Source organism: Aedes albopictus, chromosome 1 (assembly GCF_035046485.1).
Source record: "Aedes albopictus strain Foshan chromosome 1, AalbF5, whole genome shotgun sequence".
Lineage (NCBI taxonomy): Eukaryota > Metazoa > Arthropoda > Insecta > Diptera > Culicidae > Aedes > Aedes albopictus.
In genome coordinates, this window is record NC_085136.1 from 168,485,881 (window position 1) to 168,508,010 (window position 22,130).

Below are 22,130 nucleotides of genomic sequence, written 5' to 3' on the forward strand. Positions count from 1 at the left end.
AAAACGAAGGGCGCGTCAGCACCCCCAGGACGCTTCCCCGGGAGGCTGCAGAAGATCGTGCGAACGCTGTTCTCACGCCACGATACAAGGCCATGGGCCCCATGCCCTATGACCAAACCGGCCATAGTGAGGTCGCCTCGGTGTCGAACGACGAACCCATTGCAATAGCGAAGTCGCTTAAGTTGAACAAGGCTCTGAGTCCGGACGGTATCCCGACAGTAGCCATCAAGACGGCCATTGAGGCTAGCCCTGACATGTTCAAAATGGCTCTGCAGATATGCCTAGACAGAGGAGAATTTCCGGAGAGATGGGAAACCACATGGCGATCTATCGGTATACAGACCTATCAGCCTTGTTGGTATTTATCATTTTGTCAAGGCTGATGGTCTATCGAAAAACCCGATGAATCAGACCTCTCGGATAACCAGTTCGGCTTCCGAAAGGGTCGATCGACGGTTTGCGCTATTAGGGCTGTAACCAAAAGCGGCCGTGATAGTGCTCCAAAAGAAGCAAACGGGAATCCGCTATTGCGTGGTCGTTACCCTGGACCGAGCCCTGAACGTAAAGAATGCGTTCAACAGTGTCAGCTGGGCCGCCATCGAGTGCGTCATACACCAACTTGGAGTCTCGATTAGCTTACCGGATACTGGAGAGCTACTTCCAGAATAGGGTGCTAATCTATGATACCGAGGAAGGCGAGAGGAGCTACAACATCACCGCAGGGCTCCTCCCTAGGCCCGGTACTATGGAACGCGGCGTATGATGGCGTATTGAGGCTCAAACTGAGGCGCCGCTGCACTGCCGTGAATCGCATATCTGTCCCATTTGCATAGAAAATCCAGCAAAGATGGGACTGATATGCGATTCACGGCAGTGCATAAGAGGCTAGAGGTGGATCGACAGAAGATCATCTATGCTGAAGTGACAGAGGGAATGGGATTCCTCCAGCAAGGATAGATGGACACACATGCTCAAACCGAGCGTGTCTAAATGAACGAACAGGCCCCATGGCGAGGTGAATTTTCACTTGACACAATTTATGTCAGGCCATGGGTGCTTTAGATGGTATTTGCACAGATTCGAACATGCAGGCTCCCTGGCATGTCCGGAATGCGCAGACTGTGATGAGACCCCGGAGCATGTGCTCTTTGAATGCTCACGCTTCGCCCACAGCAAGTTGAGTTGGTCTCCCTTCCCATCCGAAAGCTTGAGTCCAACGGTTAGTCCAGGACTCAAGCTTCTAGGGGAGAGAGGATAACTCAAGGCGGTAGCTGGTGGAGCGCTTACCAATTGAGAGTACTCATGTACGGTCTCCCCTTCTCGAAGTCATCCCTAACGGGGGTACCGCGAAGGTAAGGAAGAGAGAGCATGAGGTTTCAGTGGGTCAATCCCCACGTAAGCTGAGGAGCACCTCTGAGCAGCAGATTTTCTTACTCTATATTAGAAAACAAAAACATACAAATGAGCGATGAATGAGACAACTCGAGCCGAGCGTAGTTGTTATCGGTGAAACGGGTCGCAAAGACGCTGGGCGGATATGAATTGAGAAACAAGAATTTAATTTTTAAAACTTTATTTTTATCACCGTTTCTTAAGACCTAACGCAAATGTTACCGCACACAATGGCACTCACACATACATCTTACTTCTTCCACGAACGTTCCAGCTGCTCAGAGATCGACTCCAAAAAGTCTTGGGTATTCAAGTACATGCCTTCCTTGGTATTCTTGGCTCCGTGGATACAGATCGCCAAATCCTTGGTCATTTTGCCGGACTCTATGCAATCGACGCAAGCACGCTCCAGGGCCGTTGCGAAACGGGCCAGATCCGGGTTGTTGTCCAGCTTGGCGCGGTGCTCCAGACCGCGGGTCCACGCGAAGATCGACGCCACGGGGTTGGTCGATGTGGGGCGACCCTTTTGGTGTTCTCTGTTGAGTGGATAACGTTATCCATGGTTAATGTTTTGAATCAATGCAAGGCATTTGTCATTTACCTGTAATGCCGTGTTACGGTTCCGTGAGCGGCTTCCGATTCGATGGTCTTTCCGTCAGGGCAGATCAAGACGGATGTCATGAGACCTAGAGAACCGTAACCCTGGGCGACAATGTCGGACTGGACATCTCCGTCGTAGTTCTTGCATGACCACACGAAGGCACCGTCGGATTTGAGGGCCTGGGCAACCATGTCGTCGATCAGGCGGTGCTCATACCAAATCTTGGCATCCTCGAACTGCTTCTTGTAGTTCCTGAAAACAACATTTCCGTTATGTGAGATCTCATACGGTTACAAAAACGACATACTTTTCGTAGATTTCTTGGAAGATATCCTTGAAACGTCCATCGTAGCGCTTCAGAATAGTATTCTTAGTCGACAGGTATAGCGGCCACTTCTTGCCGAGAGCGATCTGGAATGAGGAATGAGCGAATGCTGCGATCGACTCGTCAGTGTTGTACATTCCCATGGCAACACCTCCGTCCTTGTACTTGTACAGTTGGAACTCCTGCGTAGTTCCATCATCGGCAGTGTAGACGAGCTTCACGGTACCCGGCTTCGGGATGACAAAGTCCTGCGCTTTGTACTGATCGCCGTGCGCGTGACGGCCAATGATGATGGGTCGCGTCCAGCCCGGCACCAGCCGAGGAATGTTGGAGCACAGGATCGGCTCACGGAAAACCGTTCCGCCGAGAATGTTACGAATGGTTCCGTTCGGGCTGAGCCACATCTTCTTCAGCTTGAATTCCTCCACGCGGGCCTCATCCGGAGTGATGGTAGCACACTTGATGCCTACGTTGTGCTTCAGGATCGCGTGAGCAGCATCGATCGTTACTTGATCGTTGGTCTGGTCGCGATAGGGTAGCCCCAGATCGTAGTACAGGCATTCAACCTATGGGAAGAGAGATTGGGATTTTGTGGATTTTGTAGGTGCTATATGAGGGGGTCTCATGTAATATTACCTTGATGTAAGGGAAAATCAACTTTTCCTTGATGAACTGCCAGATGATTCGGGTCATCTCATCGCCGTCCATCTCCACCACGGGCTTTGCCACTTGAATTCGAGCATCGGAGGCTGTTGATTAGATAAACATGAGGTCCGCATTTATTTTACTATGCAAACGAATATAGTATTTAGGGAAAGGAAATATGTGACCATGATCTTCCATGATCGATCACGGATCATAGTTCATTGTCCGGCCTTCATATTGACTGCGAGATAAAAGTGCTATTGATATGGGGATTCCCTCCAAAATTAATTGGCTCGAAGTCCCGTACATTCAAAAATAGAACTTTTTTCGCAAGCTCGTAATTTTTTCCGTTATCATCTGTAATACGTCAGCAAACAACGTCAGCAGTAACAATCAGGGGAAGTTGGGAAGTTCATGTATTGAACTTCAGCTTTTGATTCCCAGTCAAGTTCAGATGGCTGGGAAGGCTTATCAGGTTGAGTTTTAGACGAACTGTGGCAGTAATTTAACATATTAGACTAAAAGTATGCTGTAAACCACGGGCACATCCAACTGTATTTCGATGATAACACGCGCCGACATATGCAAACTCTGTGCTACATAATGGATTACCGAGCTTGAACTAATCGCTTGTGTTTCGTTTCCCATGTTATTGAAATTAGTCAAAACATAGTTTGAATTTTGCAGGATGTAGGCCATGTAATACTTTTCGTTATCAAAGGCTTTGAAGTTCATAATATTTACGATCACCCCCGGTGCTACCCGCCATGGAAATGCTCTTTGATTCACCTCGAATCAAATATTGACAAAAAAAATCAATGATTAAGTAACGGATCAAGCATTTTGCAATCTTGCACCTTCGTGATCAGCACTGCAGGTGGACATTGGACTGGCTTCTCATCCTCATTCTAACAGATCAACAGAGAAGTTGTTATAGTATGGCAACCGGTAACGAGGGTTACCTATGATCTTTTCCATGAATTCGTCGCACTGAAGACCGAGATTAGGGCAAGCAAAAAAGCCCGCTTCGAGGGTCTCTGTCAGAGTGTCAATACGAATCCGTGGGAGTGGATCCGCCGGGATGCCTACACGATAATTACCATGACGTAATGGCTATTACAGAGCAATTTCCAGAGATGTTGGAGGAGACCATCGAGGGGCATTTTCCGCGTCATGATCCGAGTCCTTTGCCAACTTTTGTAGGACGGTGGGGCTGGCGATGAGGAGAGGGTCACCGATGTGGATCTTGCGGCGATAACAAAGCGTAGGTAAGGCCCCAGGTCCGGATGGAGATCTGAACCTGGCATTAAAAGTAGATATTGCAGAGGCTCTCGATATGTTCAGGTCTGCTATGCAGAAATGCCTGGACGAGGCAGTTTTCTCAGAAATATGGAAGAGGTAGAGTCTGGTTCTATTGCCAAAGTGGGCTTCGTGGCCGTGCGGTTAGAGGCGTCAATCATTTGGCCGTATCGTAAGCTTCGGAGTGTGGGTTCGATTCCCGCTCCAGTCGGTGAAAACTTTTCGTCAAACGGAAAATTCTTCACTGGACCACTGGGTGTTTCGTGCGTTGTCCGTTGTCTAATGTAAGTGATCGTTCAGTTTGTGCAACCTCTGGTTGAAGACAGTGTAATGTCTTTTTTTTTTCTTTTGAAACCACCCGGAGATCCTTCGGCATTTAGACCAATATGCTTGATCGACACGGCGGGGAAGGTGATCGAAAAGCTCATTCTAAGTAGAATGTTGAGGCACACCGAGGGTGTAAATGGTCTCTCGAGTAGTCAGTGCGGCTTCCGGAAGGGAAGGATGACCGTGGACGCTATCCTGTCGTGACTCTGGTTGTAAGGAACGCGTTCAATAGTGCCAGTTGGGCGGTTACCAATGCGCTCCTGCTCAAGATTCTCGGAAGTTACTTCCAGAATCGAGTACTAGTTCATGGCACGGAGATGGGTCGGAAGTGCTTTCACATAACCTCAGAAGTTCCGCAAGGTCCCATCCAGGGTCCGGTGCTATGGAAGTTGAGGTTAGAGTTCCCGGTGGTGGAAGTGAAGATCGTCAGCTTTGCTGACGAGGCGTGGAGGAGTGGATGATATCCAGGAAACTGGAGTTGGCTCACCACAAAACTGCGATGGTGGTTGTGAACAACCGAAGGTCGGATCAGCAAGCGCTGATAAGCGTAGGCGTTTGCACTATCACGTCTTCACACTTGAGTATGATGATCCACGATAAGCTTGCCTTCGGTAGCCACGTTGATTACGCCTCGGATTACGCCTGTAATAGCCTCCACAGCTCTAGTGGCACCGTCCCGGATGATGTTCAATAGCTCTGCGGTGTACGCCAGTGAGCGCAAGCTTCTGGCTAGAATCGCAACCTCTATACTAAGGTATGGCGGCCCATCGTGGGGCACGGCGCTAAGTACCGAAAGCTACCGTGGTAAGCTGGAAACTGCGGAACACGTTTTGTTCGCGTGCCCGCGATTTCGTACAATGCGTGACCGGGGAGGATACAACTCCGGCCAATCTTGCCCAGAAGATGTGTAAGGATGAGTTTGGCTGGAATGCCGTTTCAACGGCTACAGAGGAGGTGACGCGTGGTTTTGGAAAATTACTATTTCAGATGCGGTACAAGAGGTGGTCCAGGGGTTCGGAGTCGGCATCGTATGTCATACCGGTGTCCAGCGATCGAAATAGATTAACTGGTTGCGAAAAGAACATCCTGGTAGCGTTGCTGTCGTGGCGTCGGTCTACTAGGTTGGATCCGAGCCCTTGGTTAGAAAGTGGTCCCCTACTGAAACTGAAAGGTAGTGATGCCATTTTCTTCAGCAAGTCAGATCGAGTTGCACGTAGGTATCAGTTCTTGATGCTTGCAAAATAGTTGGGCGAGAGAGTGGGGTTGAGCCTGCTCGCCTTCCGAGGAAAAAGGGAGTGCGGGCCACTCGGGAAACATGCTAAGCGCTAGCATGCTATCGAGATGGATTCTCCAAAGCGAGTCATCAATGTTCGTTGCTGCAGGCCACGCAGCTAACTTTGAGGGTGTGATGTGCACTAGCCCCTTTCTGAAGCAATGCCTTCTTGGTGGTTCCGGAAAGACCAAACTCTACGACCATGAGAATGTGTTTAGTGGGTCGAGGAGAGAGTAGTCCTGGCTTTTACTTTTGTTGTAGAAGACGGCCTTAACCCCAGACTCCCCGTTCCTGCCTGTTCGGGTGTCTGTTGAGCAGATTCCCCCCATAGTGTAGATCCTAGGTTCCAAAACTTTCCGGTGTGCGATTCCCTTTTGCCAGCAGACGAACTTTTCGCGACCCACCATAGAAATTCCCTCATTTTTTGTCTGTTATAGTAAAATATTTGACTGTCCCTCGCGACCCCCTAGATGGAGAAGGGCGACCCCCCTGGGGGGTCGCGACCCACAGTTTGAAAAACCATGGTGTAGATGGATAAGATTGCAATGCACCTTGGCTTCATCATTTACTTTGCGTCATCGATGCCGAACATCAAAAAGGATCTCAACCAGGGCTAGCTGAGACTTCGTAATTTGGTGATGGTGGTCAAGCAGGACCATGGTTAACTTATGGCTTCAGTACCAAAGTCTACCCTGGATGAGGGCTTCGCGGGTAGCTTATGATACTCAGATTGCTTACGACAAGCAATCGAAAAAGTGTGCGAGGTAGCCGTCAGCTGAGGAGCTAACAGGCGGCGCTCGCAAGGACAGGATGTATGTTATCTCCAAAAGCGACAGGCAGTAATGCCAGCAAGTCGGACCCCATCCAGGCATCCCAGAATGCTTGAAAGAGTAGGCCTGAAAAGGCTGGCCCGTTATGGATCGAATGGAGCAGGGGTTGCGGTTATGTGTACTTCCTCGGCCACCACAGGTGAGAGCGAGACAGAGAGAGGACGCCCCCTGAACTCGAGAGGATAGAACGATAGAACGAAGTAAAAGAAGAAAGAGGATCAGTTAGGAGTTCTCACCGCTGAAGCGACTCTTCAAGACAACTTCAACCGAAATAACGGACGCCGGAGATCGCGTTACGGCACTACCGCGTATCGACTGCGGTAACAGAAAGCAATTGGCGGTGGAAGGGGCAATCAGGCCTAGCCCTCGCAGGAGGAAGACATTCTTCAACGACGAGGTATTCAGGTGGTTCGCCGTGAGCAAAACTTACTTGGTCTAAGCGGTGACCAATTGGTAGCGATGCCATCAAGCCTTGGAATATCCACCCTAGGAATGTGAGACTACCGGCGTACTGGTGAACTCAAGCTATTATTGTCTCCGAGGTAGGCAATGGATGCAGCGAGCACGTACTGATGAGGAGCGGGATGAACGACGGGTGGCGTTTGTGGCTGCCAAGGTTGCACTCAAGACCGAGATAAGGGCAAGCAAAAAGGTCTGCTATGAGGGTCTCTGTCAGAATTCCAATATTAACCCGTCACACGGACCAACAGACGCATCACTTGGAACTAATTGCGATTGTAACCAAAGCCACGAAAATATAATCGCCCAATGCAAAACAGTATGAATTTCCGTGGATTTTGTTCAATCGAAGAAAAATGTCAACTCGTCATGAAGAAGAAAAACATAAAAACTTCGAATGTTATATTTTTGATAAAAAAACAGACAAAATGCTTACTCAGGCACTGAGTTTTTCTTATTCATAAATCGATAAGTCTTTTATTTTATTACTTAGTTTCCGGTTTGCTATGAGCTGCCCCCCACTTTTAACGAAACCCGATTAAGATGAACTCAGTGACTGATTAAATATTTTTCAGGGTGCATGAATATTTTTTTACCCATGACGGGTAGGCCTAGAATATTCTTTTCAAATGCACATTTTTAGCCATGTACGTAGGGCGTTGCTTGCTTGGATTATATTTGAACATGCTGTTTCGAGGAAGCAACTGTTAAAGTCCTTTGTCATTGATTACCTCTATACTTCTTCGTTTCGTTTTTCCATGGCCTTATGTATTGTTTCCTTCTAGTTTCTATGTAATTCAAAATTTGACCTTCCTTTTGACGAGCCTCTTTTACCTGCGACCCAGTTTTCAGCTGGAAGAGTTCAATGAATGCACTTCTTCTTTGCCGATGCTTCCCAAGTTTTACAACGCTTTACAAAGAAGGCTCTCGTGTTTCCTTTTACATTTCAGCTGCAGCATCTGCAAATCGCCGAAGCAGGTAAATGCTTTCTGCATTTCTTTATGTGCTTATTTTTCGCACGAGCCCACTTACAACAAGGCAATGTACTTTTTGCCTTGATTTCATTGCATTTTCCCACTCTTCCGCGTTCTTCCACGGATTGTGAGTTGTTTCGGTCATTCTGATTATTATTGTGGATTTATCGGCTACTTGTATTCTACCGGTCGCTTCAGTATGGCCTCCAAAGTAGCCGTTTTATAAAAAGAGTAACTTAAAAATGTTTTTAAACATTTTTATTGAATGCGCTATTCCTCGTTGCCACTAGCTATTCAGCGACATTCATTTTTTGACGATCAAGCTGATTTTTATATGAAAACGGCTACTTTGTAAAGGCTACTCAAGTAGCCGGTAGAATACAAGTAGCCGGTAAATCCACAATATCTTTTCGCAGTATAGCATACAATAAAGATCTTCACCTTCATTGGTTTGAACATTTTGTTACTAGGGTAACGGTCGAATTTTGGACCCCTAGAGGACATTACTTTGAATGTAAGCATAAATCAAACAGATTCAGAGGGTGTTATACATAATGATGATGTTGATATGACCGTAAAAGCCTCCATTGTCCGTCAAAAATACCCACAAGGTTATTTCTGGCTGAAAATTTGATGAAAATAACTGATTTTTGAGGCATCATTTTTCACTGTTTTGGACACCCCAATGTATTTCGGACCCTCTTAAGTACATATTTTGGACACTCGGTGTTTTAACCCACTTGAAACTATTTTCGAAGAATCTGCAACTTGGATATGCTGCATCACATCCTTATTACTTGATTGACAAAGGCTGATTAGACGAACTTTGCGAATTTAATGCGCTAGAATGATAGACGTTTTTGTTTACATATGCAAGTTTCCCCAGCACCATTTTCTCTTTTCGTAAACAAGCCGCGGCAATCGCACGGATGACGAGATAAACAAAACATAATTTCAAGGCAAATAAAGATATTTCCAGTGAGGAAATGATTGCTGCTCGTACATGACAATCTAATTTAGCCAATGATTCTAAAAACTTTTGTCATCTCTTCATTAAATCTGTGAAAGTTATGATAATACGGTCCAGGGGGTCCAAAATATATGGGGGTCCAAATTATATTGGTTACCCTACTTAGAGAAAAAAAATAACCGTCAGCACAGTACAGAAAAGTACCGAATGATTGAAATAAATAATAACTAATGTTTTGTGTAATAAAGAATAGTAATTTACATCGATTATTCAAGTTTTATGTAATCACACAAAATATTCTAGAAAAACAACAGCATGTTATTGATCCATATTTTAAATTCATATTAAATCATTTAGATGTCATCTCACTAATGTTTTAAACAATTGAATTGCCAATATTAAAAATTTCACTATCCTAATACTTGTGAACCACACTGTTGTGAAAGCTTCGTTGCGGCGCTACGTTTTAGAAGCAACGCAAGCGAACCGGACAAGTAGGCTAGGCGCACTACGCGCGACAAAACAATCTACGTTTAGAGTTCCCCGTGGCACATGCGATGTCCACTAAAACAAAATTTCGCGAATATAAAAATACTTACACCTGTTTCGGACGGATGTCACCGAGAGCGAGGGTGCAGCGACGGCACTGTAGTTTTGGCCGAGATATTTGCCAAAGCGCATCAACGAACGGGCCATCTTTGACTTTGAATTGAACACAGAACAGTATCAAACTATGAACACTTGGAAACTGACCGCGAACTCAGGCTGGCCGTGAAACAATGGTCCCCGATATGGGTTACTTAGAGAGAGAAAGAACAAGTAGAAAAGTAGGCTTAGGGCAGCTGATAACGGGTTGAAAGAATCGATGTACGCGTCGCCTCAAAGGCTGAGCGGACAGAGCTAGCAAAGATGTGCGGCAGTGTGCACCGGCAAACCGAGACTGAACTTCTGTCAGCGCCAGGTCCCCAAATGCCGGCTGGTCGGTCGGTCGCGAAAAAGCAACGGATGTAGTGGTGCTACAGAGGGCAGTCGTGTACGTATACGTCTGGACGACGCGCGCCGGACTCTCAGAGAAAAGAGAGCCACCCAGACTGAAGCATTGGAGAGTGTAAACAAGTAAGCCGGTATTTTATGAATATTTTGCGCATATACGACCCGCCAAAGAGTTCTATATACCGACATATCACACAGTTGTTTACAAAAAAAATTGCCAACTCGCTCATTGTAGTGGGAGGAATTTGTACTAGGATTAAGCCTCGGAATGATAGCGAAATGATCTGCATGCAAAAATATTATAATTTAGTTCGTCAAGATTAATCGGTTGCTTGTTAAAATTAACACATGCTGCTAGAGGTACGATTAGAGGCTACGTGTGAAGCCTGTGCAGTGCTCACTAAGCAGGCGTTGCCGGACCGGAATGCAGAACGTATCAAAAGGGAAGGCGTGCATGCGGTGGGATGCAAGATTAATTAAAACCACTCCAAGCGAGACATGTACGGACGGACCTATTCTCGAGCCAGGAACAATGAAAGTGTCTGGTGTGTTTTTGCACTGTAACATATTTACTACAGGGCGTTGAGGCAGTGTATGATTATAGCGTTTTATGCACATGGCCGCGCATTTCCTGTGGGAGCGTCAGTTTATTACTAGTGCGCTGGTCGGGGAAATCTGAGAAAAATGCACCTCTTAAGGTTGAAGGATTCGTCATTGATATCACCGTCGTCATTGAAATTTTAAAAGCAGTTTTCTCGTTAAAAGCATAAATGTTCGTTATGAAAATGTATTCACTGGATTCCAGATGGAGAATGGAATACAATGAATACATTTTCATTGTAAACATTGATACCTTCAAAGAGAAAACTGCTTTCCAAATTTCAATGATGACGGTGATATCAATGACGAATCCTTCAACCTTAAGGAAGGGCTCGATCTAGCTTGTCAAAAATCTACTAGTGCATCCAGTGTATATAATAGACATTGTATGTGTACGTTACTAAAACGAATCCGATGATAGATTTTGGAAAACTTATCTTTTCAATAAATCAAAGCGATCTTCGTATTACAAAATCGCTGACATGACGGAAACATTGTTGGTTACGCGATTTAGATCAATGCATTTTATACCAGGCTCCCCTTCATACATAGCTACGGCCAATGAGTGATGCGATAATTTGTTTTGCCATCGTCTCGAAGTAGTGTATCTTTTTATCTTTTAAATTATACAAATTATAGACAGTAAATGGGTGTACCCAGGTATAGTTGCGAGACCGCTCTAGCAAATTTAAAAACACTGTCTTGATGTTTGTCGCTTTTCTTTTAGACGATACCTTACTAATATATTTAAAGTTTCTTTCTGATTCTCAAATAGTTATGGTCTGTCTCCTTTATTTACGAATTATTCCTTAGAAGACCAAAAACTACCTGTATCCCTGACGGGCCCTTCCGTAGCTGAACGGCTGTGGTGGCCACTTGTACCTCACACTGTTGCCGCAGTACCATGACGAGCTCTTCCGCGTCAGTGATGTCGTCTAGGGTTTTTATCTTCAGAGTCGCCTCCGCTGTAAGAGCCCTCACCCCGGCACTCTTGTCAAGGACCAATTCGGCACACACGCGTTTGAGCTCGAGGATCATTTTACCTGTACGAGTAAGTCTAATACTGCGCGCATCGGTTCCCGGATTCACGAGCCCACCCTTCCCATCTTTCCGGGACGCCTGGCCGGGGTCCGAGTTGCCGGCTTTACTACCGACTTTCGGGATTAAGAGCCGCCCAGCCTTGTGGGCGCCACTTCGATTGCTTGTCAGCAGAAATAGTATCCGCTACACCTTTAGGACTCTCCGCGAAAGCGAAGGTCTCTGAAATCGAAGGTGGTAACCTTTGAATTCGAGGGCTCTGCCGCTGCCGCAGTTGCCACTAATTTCTCGTGGCACTGCCTGGTCGCCATCATTGACTCCCGAAGCTTAATGGCCTGCTTGAGGTCCTCACTAATATTAGACTTCGCGGACTCTGAGCCATCTTTTTTTTTTCTTCCTTCTGAACCATGGGGGGAAATCTGCTCAATATACACCCGAACAGGAAGGTCCGGGTAGTGTGGGGTCAAGGCCATCTTCTACAACAAAAGTGAAAGCCAGGAATACTCTCTCCTCGACCAACCAAACATATTCCCATGGTAGCCACGTCTCTTCGAAACCACCAAGAAGGCATTGCTTCAGATAGGGACTAGTGCAAAACGCACCCTCAAGGTTAGCTGCGAAGTCTGCAGCAACGATCATCGATGACTGGCTTTGGAGAGTCCAGCAAGATGGCGTGCTTGCGCTTAGCCAGTTTCCCGTGATGTTCCCTTTGTCCTTGGATAGCGGGCAGGGTCAACCACACGCCCGCGCCCAACTGATGCCTACTTGCAACCAGATCTGATCTGCTGAAGACAAGGGTATCACTACCCTTCAGGTCCTATCTGCTGCACCAGAAGGATGTTGACAGTAGGGTTTCCATCTGCCCCGGCCCTTACCGGGGACCCCTTTCCATCCACGGTCTCAGATCCAACCAGTAGATTGACGCCACGACAGTAACGCTACCAGGACTTCCTCTGCGCGGCCACTTAATCGCTGTAAAGGTCGATTTTGACCGCAGGGCACCGGTATGACCTACGAAGCCGACTCCGATCCCCTGGACCACTTCTTGTACCGAATCTGATCTAGCCATTCTCCGAATCCACGCGCCACCTCCTCTGTAGCTCCAAGACGATGTGGGCGATAGCCGTTGAAACGGTATTTCAGCCAAACTCATCCTTACACATCCTCTAGACAATATTGGCCGGAGTAGTGTCCTCTCCGCATGTGGCAAGCATGCGGTCAGGCATTGTGCGAAAACGCGGGCCTACGAACCAAACGTGTTTCGCCGTTTCTGAAGACAGCGCCACTATAGCTGTTGTGGTTCTTCTACTGGCGTAATCAACGTGGCTACCGAAGGTAAGCATATCATCGATCATCACGCCCAAGTGTGATCGCCTTCACTGATCACCGTTTGCTGCTTCGACTTCCAGTTGTTCACAACCACCACTTCAGTTTTGTGGTGAGCCAATTCCAGTTTCCTGAATTTCATCCACGCCTCCACAACCTTGATCGAGTGGTATGTAGTCAACTCCACTTCTTAGATCGATTCACCGTAGATTTCCAGCGTAATGTCGTCAGCAAAGCCGACGATCTCTACTCCTATCGGAAACTCTAACCTCAATACCTCGTCGTACATGACATTCAATAACACCCAGGATGGAATCTTGCGGGACTCCTGTGGTTATGTGAAAGCACTTCCGACTCACCTCTGTGTCGTAAACTAGTACTTTATTCTGAAAGTAACTTCCGAGAATCTTGTACAGATACCCGAGTATCACCAGACACAATAGAGTTCAATAGTGCCAGCTAGCCGGCTGTTTTTTGCCGATACGCTCCTGTGTCTGGGCCATAATATAAATGGCCCAGACACAGGAGCGTATCGGCGATAAATAGCCGGCTAGCTGGCGCTATTGAACGCATTCTTTACATCCAGAGTCACTACTGCATAGTAGCGAGTTCTTCCTTCTCTTATGCTGGAGCGTTATCTCGGCGGTTTTTGTTAACGACAGGATCTACGGTCGACCTCCCCTTTCGGAAGTCTGGCTACTCGAGAGACCATTTACACCCTTTGAGTGCATCATCATTTTATAGAGAATGATTTACAACATCTTCCCTGCCGTTCGATTAAGCAATTAAGCATATTGGTCTATATGCCGACGGGCCTCCGGGGTGGTTTCCCCGCATTCGGCAATAGAACCAGGCTCTGCCTCTTTCATACTTCTGGGAAAACTCCCTCGTCCATGCATTTCTGCATAGCAGACCTGAACATCTCGGGAGCTTCTGCAATAGCTACTTTTAAAACTAGGTTTGGAACTCCGTCAGGGTCATCACGATCCTGTAGGCATCACCCCCACAGATTCGCATTGGCACTCTGACAGAAACCCTCAAAGCATGCCTTTTTACTTGCTCTTATCTCGGGCTTCAGGGCGGCTTTTGCAGCAGTGAACACCAGCTGCCGTTCGTTTTGCTCTTGCTCACGACCTGAGCTAACAAGTTTGAACACCATTCCGTGATCAATCTAGTTACCGTAATCTGGGGGGAAGTTGATCACTTTTGCTCTATTCTTTTGAATAAAATCAAGTACAATGCACATGACTCCAAACAAATATTTTTAAAACATGTACTGAGTGGAGCTGCTTCAAGTTCCGTAAACGAAATTCTTACAAGAAATTGCTAAATATTATAAAAGTTGCTCAAATGGCCAAATTTGAAAACTCTCAATCCGGGGTGAAGTTGATCAACCAATGACATAACATTCTAAGAATGGAAAATTAATGAACAAACTTAATTTGATGATGCTGAATCCGAATAAGTTTTTAAAATTCTTACAACTGGTGTAATTTGTTAGTTAAAAATAAAATAAAGTTTAGTAAGTTACAGAATGACCCACATTAAACGCCTAAGGGTATGCAATTGCCTTAAAAAACGTTTTTCTTTCGCAAAAATATGCTTTTTTCAAATAAAACTTATATGTTAACATCAAATTTTACTCAAAGCTATGTTCAATATGCCTACCATGAATAAATAAAAGTGTTTTTTGAGTCATCCGATATACAAGGCGTTGCTGGGAGCCGATTTTTTGAAAGGCAGTCTTTTCACCGAGTTTTGATACGCATCCAAAAAAGTCGATATTTTTATGTAAAATCTGCCACAATTGCCATAAAAATTTTAAAAAAATCTTCAAATATATTCACACGATCGATTCACATCAAAAGTTCTTCCATTGAAAGAGAATTGAGGCGTCCTCAGCGGTTGAAGGACGTGGACCCCGTTGTGATCAACTTCACCCCGCTGATCAACTACCCCCCAGATTACGGTACCTAAATTGTGTTCAAAGTTGTGAACACGCACGTAAGAGCAATCAGGCATCATTTCTTTCATGTTCATTGAAAATGAGCGTTCAAAATGAATCTCTGCTTTCACGAAGTAATCGTCTATAGACAGCTATAGCTGTTGCTGTACGCGCAGCTTGAGATGGGGTTCCTTGGTCAGTTTTCTTTCCAATGCTTCGAGTTTTCTCGCAGCTATAAGATAATAATTTGAAAAAATGTTATCCGTTTTTCATAACGGAGGAAGACAGCCACAGCCGAAGGTCATCGGGGATGGTTGATCTTGCGCTTCGATAAGCCAGCATTTGTGGAGCGATTGCTTATGGAGGGTAATACCGACTATCTATCCAGTGATGATCTAGTCGGAACCCTAAGCCGTGCATGTGACGCCGTAATGCCAAGGCGATCCCTACTCAGCAATGGACGCAAACCGGTATACTGGTGGTACCAAGAAATCACAGAACTCCGTGCATCTTGCCTGAGAGCTAGGAAAAGGATGTAAAGAGGTCGCGGCTTACAGGGCGGCTAAACTGGCACTGAATAAGGAGTTTAAGGCACGTAAGCGGGCGTGTTTCGAAAATCTCTGCCAGGCAGCCAACACGACTCCTTGGGGTTATGCCTACAGAGTAGTCATTGTCAAAACGAAGGGTGTATCAGCATCCCCAGAACGCTCCCCTGAGATGCTGCAGCGGATCGTAGAAACGCTTTTCCCGCGCCACGATACAAGACCATGAGCCCATAGCGAGGTCGCCCCGATGACGAATGCCGAACTCATCGCAATAGCGAAGTCGCTTAAATTGAACAAGCCGTCGCACCTGGCCCTGGTCGGGCCTGTATACTCACAGTAACCATCAAGACGATCATCGAGGCTATCCCTGACATGTTCAGAATGGCTATGCAGATGTTCCTAGACAGAGCCGAATTTCCAGAGAGGTGGAAAAGGCAAAGATTGGTTCTATTGCCCAAGCCCGGGAAGCCCCCTGGCGATATACATTAGGTTGTCCCAAAATTACACATGGTCGAAAAGCTTGGGGGCTCACCCTGCAAATGATTGCTAAGGGTGTTAGAAACAAACTTTTGTATGAAGGCAACTTTCAGAAATGGCGTTTAGAGGTCGCCCCAGCGAGATTTTTGAAAAATGGCCATTTTTCTTAATAAATTTCATACAAATATTTTTCACCGTACAAAAATTGGCAATACCCACTAATTTTATATTTTTTCCAGCTTGATATGGACCCAAACTACTTGCAAAAAATAATTAACGACATGTTTTGCAGGTAACTTTTTGATAGTGAATTTTTGAATATACTAAAATTTGTCATTGTTTGATATACTTTGCATTTTACCCATCATAAAAAGTATCTGAACTTAACGCTAATTTAAAACAATTTCCATAAAAAGATCGGAAATTTTATGAGGAAAAACTTTGCCGAAGACAGCATTGCGTTTTTCTATCCGTTTTAGAGTTATTAACGATTTACTATTTGGTTAAATTTGGATTTTCAGGTATTTAAAAAAAATCACATAAGAACTGCCCAAAAACACATGCAAAGTAAAAAAAATCACGTGTGCTCAACAAGTTTTTGTCTTGATTGTGTTTAGGAATTATGGTGGCATCCATTGAATTTTTGTTTCCGTTGACAAATCAATTTTCTTTGATACAGAAAGGTACCTACTAGCGAGAAACTTTATCATTAGGTACCATTTTGAGATGCCTCAGTAGGCCATGGCATTTTTAACGGTTATGTACTGACAATGGTTTATACGAGCATAATACACAATCAAACGCACGGCACATTTTCTATACCATTTAGAAGGTGATACATTCCGCAAAACATGCTGATTTTATTGTTCAATGATGTTGTTCTAATCGTTCAAAGACATGAATAAAACGTTCTAGTAGTCCCTATCATTTTGATCAACATAGTGGTTTCTGCTTTTAGTGGTGTTGCGTGTACGTACACGTTGCATTACACGAACACTACCTGTGTTACTGGTTGAAAATAGTAAATAAAAATCAGCTGTTCCCGGCAAAATCAAATGGGCATATTTTCAACCAGTAGATTTGCATTAGTGTTCATGACGCCGCGCTGCGAAACCACTATATAGGACGATAAAAATGACGTCACTTGTTTATGTCCAAAACTGTTGTTTACCAATAATAGCCTACCTTGTTTTATTGTTTGCCGTGTATGTGTTATTGTAATCAAATTGTTCTAACCTTGGATAACATTACGTTAACTCACTGGTTCATCTCATCCCACCCGTTTAAATTTGCCTCGGTGTATCTTATTTTCGGTGTTGATAAGATAGTTCAAATCAGTAGGTGTAAAAAAGACATGCCCTGCTTTTCAGAATGTATAGAATTGGAACTTAGTGTCTAAAAATTGGTATTCTTACGTAAGATGTTCGTAATCGCGATTTGAATTTAACATGGATCAACGTATTCGCCTTTATGCAGTTTGCCATTGTTTCCTGGGCTGCTTCACTGGTCCAGGACTCATACGTCTTCATATGAAAATAATTGAAAATATCGACAGGAAAGTAAGATAAACGTGAAAATATGGCTCAACATATTGTGGAGAATATCTTCAAAAAATCAGTAGGCTGTACGAAGCTTGTCAAGAGAGCTAGCTTTTTAAGAAATCTTTGCTAGTTAATTTCTATATGAAGGGATTGAATAACAAAAAAATAAAATTTAATAATGATGTCATCATAATTCCATAACACAATCAGGACAAAAATTTGTTGAGCATACGGGATTTTTTACTTTGTATGTGTTTTTGGGAAATTCTTATGTGACATTTTTAGAAAAATACCTAAAAATTCAAATTTCACCAAATAGCAAATTGTGAATAACTCTAAAACGGATAGAAAAAACGCCATGCTGTCTTGGGCAAAGTTTTTCCTCATAAAATTTCCGATCTTTATATGGAAATTGTTTTAAATTAGCATAAGGTTCAGATACGTTTTATGATGGGTAAAAGGCACAGTATATAAAAAAATGACAAATTTTAGTAAATTCAAAAAATCAGTATCAAAAAGTTACCTGCAAAACATGTCGATAATTATTTTTCCCAAGTAGCTTGGATCCATATCAAGCTGGAAAAAATATAAAAATAGTGGGTATTGCCAATTTTTGTACGGTAAAAAATATTTGTATGAAATTTATTATGAAAAATGGCCATTTTTCAAAAATCTCGCTGGGGCGACCTCTAAACGTCATTTCTGAAAGTTGCCGTCATACAAAAGTTTGTTTCTAACACCCTTAGCTATCATTTGCAGGGTGAGCCCCCAAGCTTTTTGACCATGTGCAATTTTTGGGACAACCTAATATACATACATATCTACCTTTGGAAAGCACCGGAAAACTGTTGGAACGGATCATTCTGTCGAGGCTAATGGTCTATATCGAGGAACCCGATGATTCTGGCTTCTCGGATAACCAGTTTGGCTTCGGCCGGCTAAACGGCCGAGATAGCGCTCGAAAAGAAGTGAACAGGAATTCGCTATTGTGCGTTCGTCACGCCGGACGTAATGAAAGCGTTCAACAGCGTCAGCTGGGCCGCCATCGAGTGCGCCATATACCACCTAGGAGTCCCGGTTAGCCTATGCTGGATACTGGAGAGCTACTTCCAGAATATGGTGCTAATCTATGACACCGAGGAAGGTGAGAGAGCTATAACATCACCGCGGGGGTACCTCAGGGGTCCATCCTGGGCCTGGATGATGGCGTATCGAGGCTCAAACTACCACCGGGCGTAAAGCTGGTCGGCTTTGTCGATGATATTATCCTCGTGGTATACGGCGAGTCGATAGAGGAAGTTGAACTGACAGCAACGCACGTAATTGGCATAGTGGAGGACTGGATGAGGTCAAGACAGTTGGCACTCGTGCACCACAAAACGTAGGAGGTGGTGGTGGTAAATAACCACAAGTTTGAACAACAGGCAGTGGTTACCACAAGCGGGTTCATGATCAACTCCAAGCGCTCATTGCAGCAATTGGGAGTCATGATCGATGATAAGCTGAAATTCGGAAGTCACGTAGAATATGCCTGTAGCGGTCTCCATACTAAGGTATGGCACCGCTGCATGGTCGAAACGTGAAGCGAATCGAGAGTACCCACAGGTTGATGTACCTAAGAGTGGTCAGCGTATTCCGCACGATCTCTAAGGACGCGGTATGTGTACTAGCGGGCATGATGTCCACAGCACTAGTGGAGTATTATGGGTGCTTCGAGCGAAGTGGCATAAAAGGCGCGAGGTGGATCGACAGGACATCGTCTATGCTGAAGTGGCAAAGGGAATGGGATTCCTCCAGCAAGGGTAGATGGACACACAGGCTCATTCCGTGCGTGTCTGAATGGACGAGCAAGCCCCGTGGCGAGGTGAATTTTCACTTGACACAATTTCTGTCAGGCCATGGGTGCTTTAGGTGGTATTTGCACAGATTCGGACTTGCAGGCTCCCCCTTATGTTTGGAATGCGCAGGCTGCGATGAGACCGCGGAGCATGTGCTCTTTGAATGCCCACGCTTTGTGGAGCAAAGGTCGAGTATGCAAGAGATATGCGATAGAGATATCAGTCCCGACAATATTGTTGAAAGGATGTGTACGTGGGTGGACAAGTGGAATTCCGTTACTTCCACGGTCTCCCGAATCGCACATGAACTACACACTGGTAGACAGCTTGCGGTAATGACGAGCACACAAATGTTTTCAAATTTACCATGGCAAAACGTGATCATCGACCAACAAACGCTTCTTGTATGCGTTTTGTTTCCTTACTTATCAACCGGTTCGATAGCCGAGTGGTAGCGTGCGAGCCTGGTGATCTCAAGGTTCTTGGTTCGAATCCGGCTGCCAACAGACACTTTTTTTAATTGTAAATCGGGTCCATGGTAGAATTGAAAACATAAATCTGTTGAGATGAAACGAAAATCAGTCTGCACAAATCAAGTGGCGTTGTGCATTTAAGTTGACCCTCAGAATAGTAATTTCAACTGCAAGCCGCCTTTCAGTGCAGAGAAAATGGCGGGCCGACCAACAGCAAGTTGAGTTGTCACCACTTCCTTTCCGGAAGCTTGGGTAGTCTACAGTACTAGTCGAGACGCAAGCTTTCTGGGGAGATAGGACAACTTAAAGCGGTAGCTGGTGGAACGCTTAGCAATACAGAGTACTCATGTAAGGTCCCCCTTCTCGAGGTTATTCCTAACGGGCGTACCGCGAAGGTAAGGAAGAGGAAAAATGAGATTTTAGTGGATCGATCCCCACATAACCACTTGAGTATCTGATCAGCAGATTTTCTCATCCTATAAAAAAAATGTGCCGTTCGATGAAAGAACGCATACGACTACCAGCTAGAACAACAAACCAACTGAATCGATCGCTTGTTATTACTCCTATATAATACTTAAATCTATTAATCAAATGAAGCATTATTTGGCATTGTGTGTTGATCTTTTCAAACTAGCTAAGCTTCGATCGTTTATTCAACACACGGGTTTCCCGCTCATCTGGCATATTTTCGTAGCCAGTAGAAACTCAAAATTTCGTTATATGCTTTCCAAGCACATTGAATACAATCATCGCAATGATGACTTTGTATGCGAATACACATTTGATTCCATCTAAATGTCTTTCTTAGCTAATGTGCGAAGAGTATGTTTCTTTCCTAATGGAATGGTCAGTTGGTACAAGCGCACGTAGATCCCACAACGACAGGGTCATTCCAGACCACAAAGCTGTTCGTCGTGGTGGATTCGGGTTCAGAAACTGACAAAAAATGTGATACAAATATTGATGTCCTATGTTTTTTTCGGGTCTGCTCAATGCATTGAAAGCCGGTTTTCAGGATAAAAATAAACCATAAGCCCAAGACCCGGCAGCACATTCTGCGTCACGGCTCACAAGCTCAACGACCTAAACCACCGCCACCGATGCAGACGACGACGAGGACGACAACGCGAACGAAAGATATTAAGCAAAAGCGCATAAAACAGCAGCGCGGAGAAAAGGGAAGCGAATAAAATTCTGCGGGCGTTGAATGTTCCGTTCTCGCGTTGTTGGACGGTCGGATGGATGTCTGGTGGCATTGAAAATATTCACATCATGCGTCGTCTTATGGGATCGTTCGCTGCAATTGTTTCGTCACGTTGCGTTGGTTGTGGAAGCTGTACTAAAGTTATGTATACACAGGCGATAACCGGTATGTACCGGGTACTGGGGCAACTTTTTGATGCATTATCAAGGATCATGGTCAGGTTTTTCATGGTCAGCGTGTCGTTGATATGGGGTTGTGCGAAATTACTGCAGTTATGACGGGAGTATCAATCACAATGAACTCGTTTTGCTTACTCTTGTTGTGTGCAATTTTAAGGAACACACATTTATCCTGTAAGACCTTAAATAGCAACTTACAGAAAATATTCTTAGGTGATGGACGTCATAATAGAAAATATGTTTTATATGCAGGAATACATGTAAAAGTTAAACTTAACTGATATTCGTACAAAACAAGAAATAAAAATATAAAAACTGAGCAAGACGATGTAAAAGAGGAAAAGATCTATACACTCGATTGAATAACGACATCTTTAAATGTCATGAAGCCACACAAAGATGTAATCATTCGACCTAATTTTTCGGACCAATCAATTACATAGAATGCATTGGGGAACAAAAGGAAACCATCAAGATTTGGATTTCACCAAATCGCCCCGGCTCGAAATCAGTGTCCTTTTGGCTGATAAGGAAAACATTCAAATGCTCATACTCAGCCGCCGCCTGCATTAGTGGGAACGGGTCATGTGGTTTGGACGATTGTCCGTTTGTTATCTACCCACGTCAAGTTTACACAGTTGGTCTGTACACATATGGATGCATTATATCACTTCACACCCATCAACGAACTCGGGACGCAGAGTTTGAACTGTTGCGTAACGTTACTGCGCAGCTAGGAAATTTGGTTCTATTTTGCGCTTTTCACCCCCAATGTTTTCCTCTCACCTTTTTGGGGGTTGTTATCACATCTAGACCGACCGCTTGATAAGTCTGTCAAAAGTCATATGTATTGCCTAACAAACAGGTCATTAG

General features: G+C 44.8%; 2 protein-coding genes across 5 annotated transcripts in view; one reads left to right on the top strand and one right to left on the bottom strand.

The window, feature by feature from the left end:
- Window positions 1-22,130, top strand: part of LOC109412137 (protein unc-13 homolog 4B) — a 381,313-nt gene that overhangs the window by 121,282 nt on the left and 237,901 nt on the right. The window lies entirely within an intron of this gene.
- LOC109431241 (isocitrate dehydrogenase [NADP], mitochondrial) lies at window positions 1,557-10,048 on the bottom strand. Its single transcript, XM_019707466.3, has 5 exons — window positions 9,695-10,048; window positions 2,955-3,067; window positions 2,301-2,884; window positions 1,994-2,245; window positions 1,557-1,928 (listed from the first exon to the last, which is right to left on the bottom strand). Exons 1-5 carry the CDS (start codon window positions 9,789-9,791, stop codon window positions 1,643-1,645), a joined length of 1,332 nt encoding a protein of 443 aa, XP_019563011.2. The 5' UTR covers window positions 9,792-10,048; the 3' UTR covers window positions 1,557-1,642.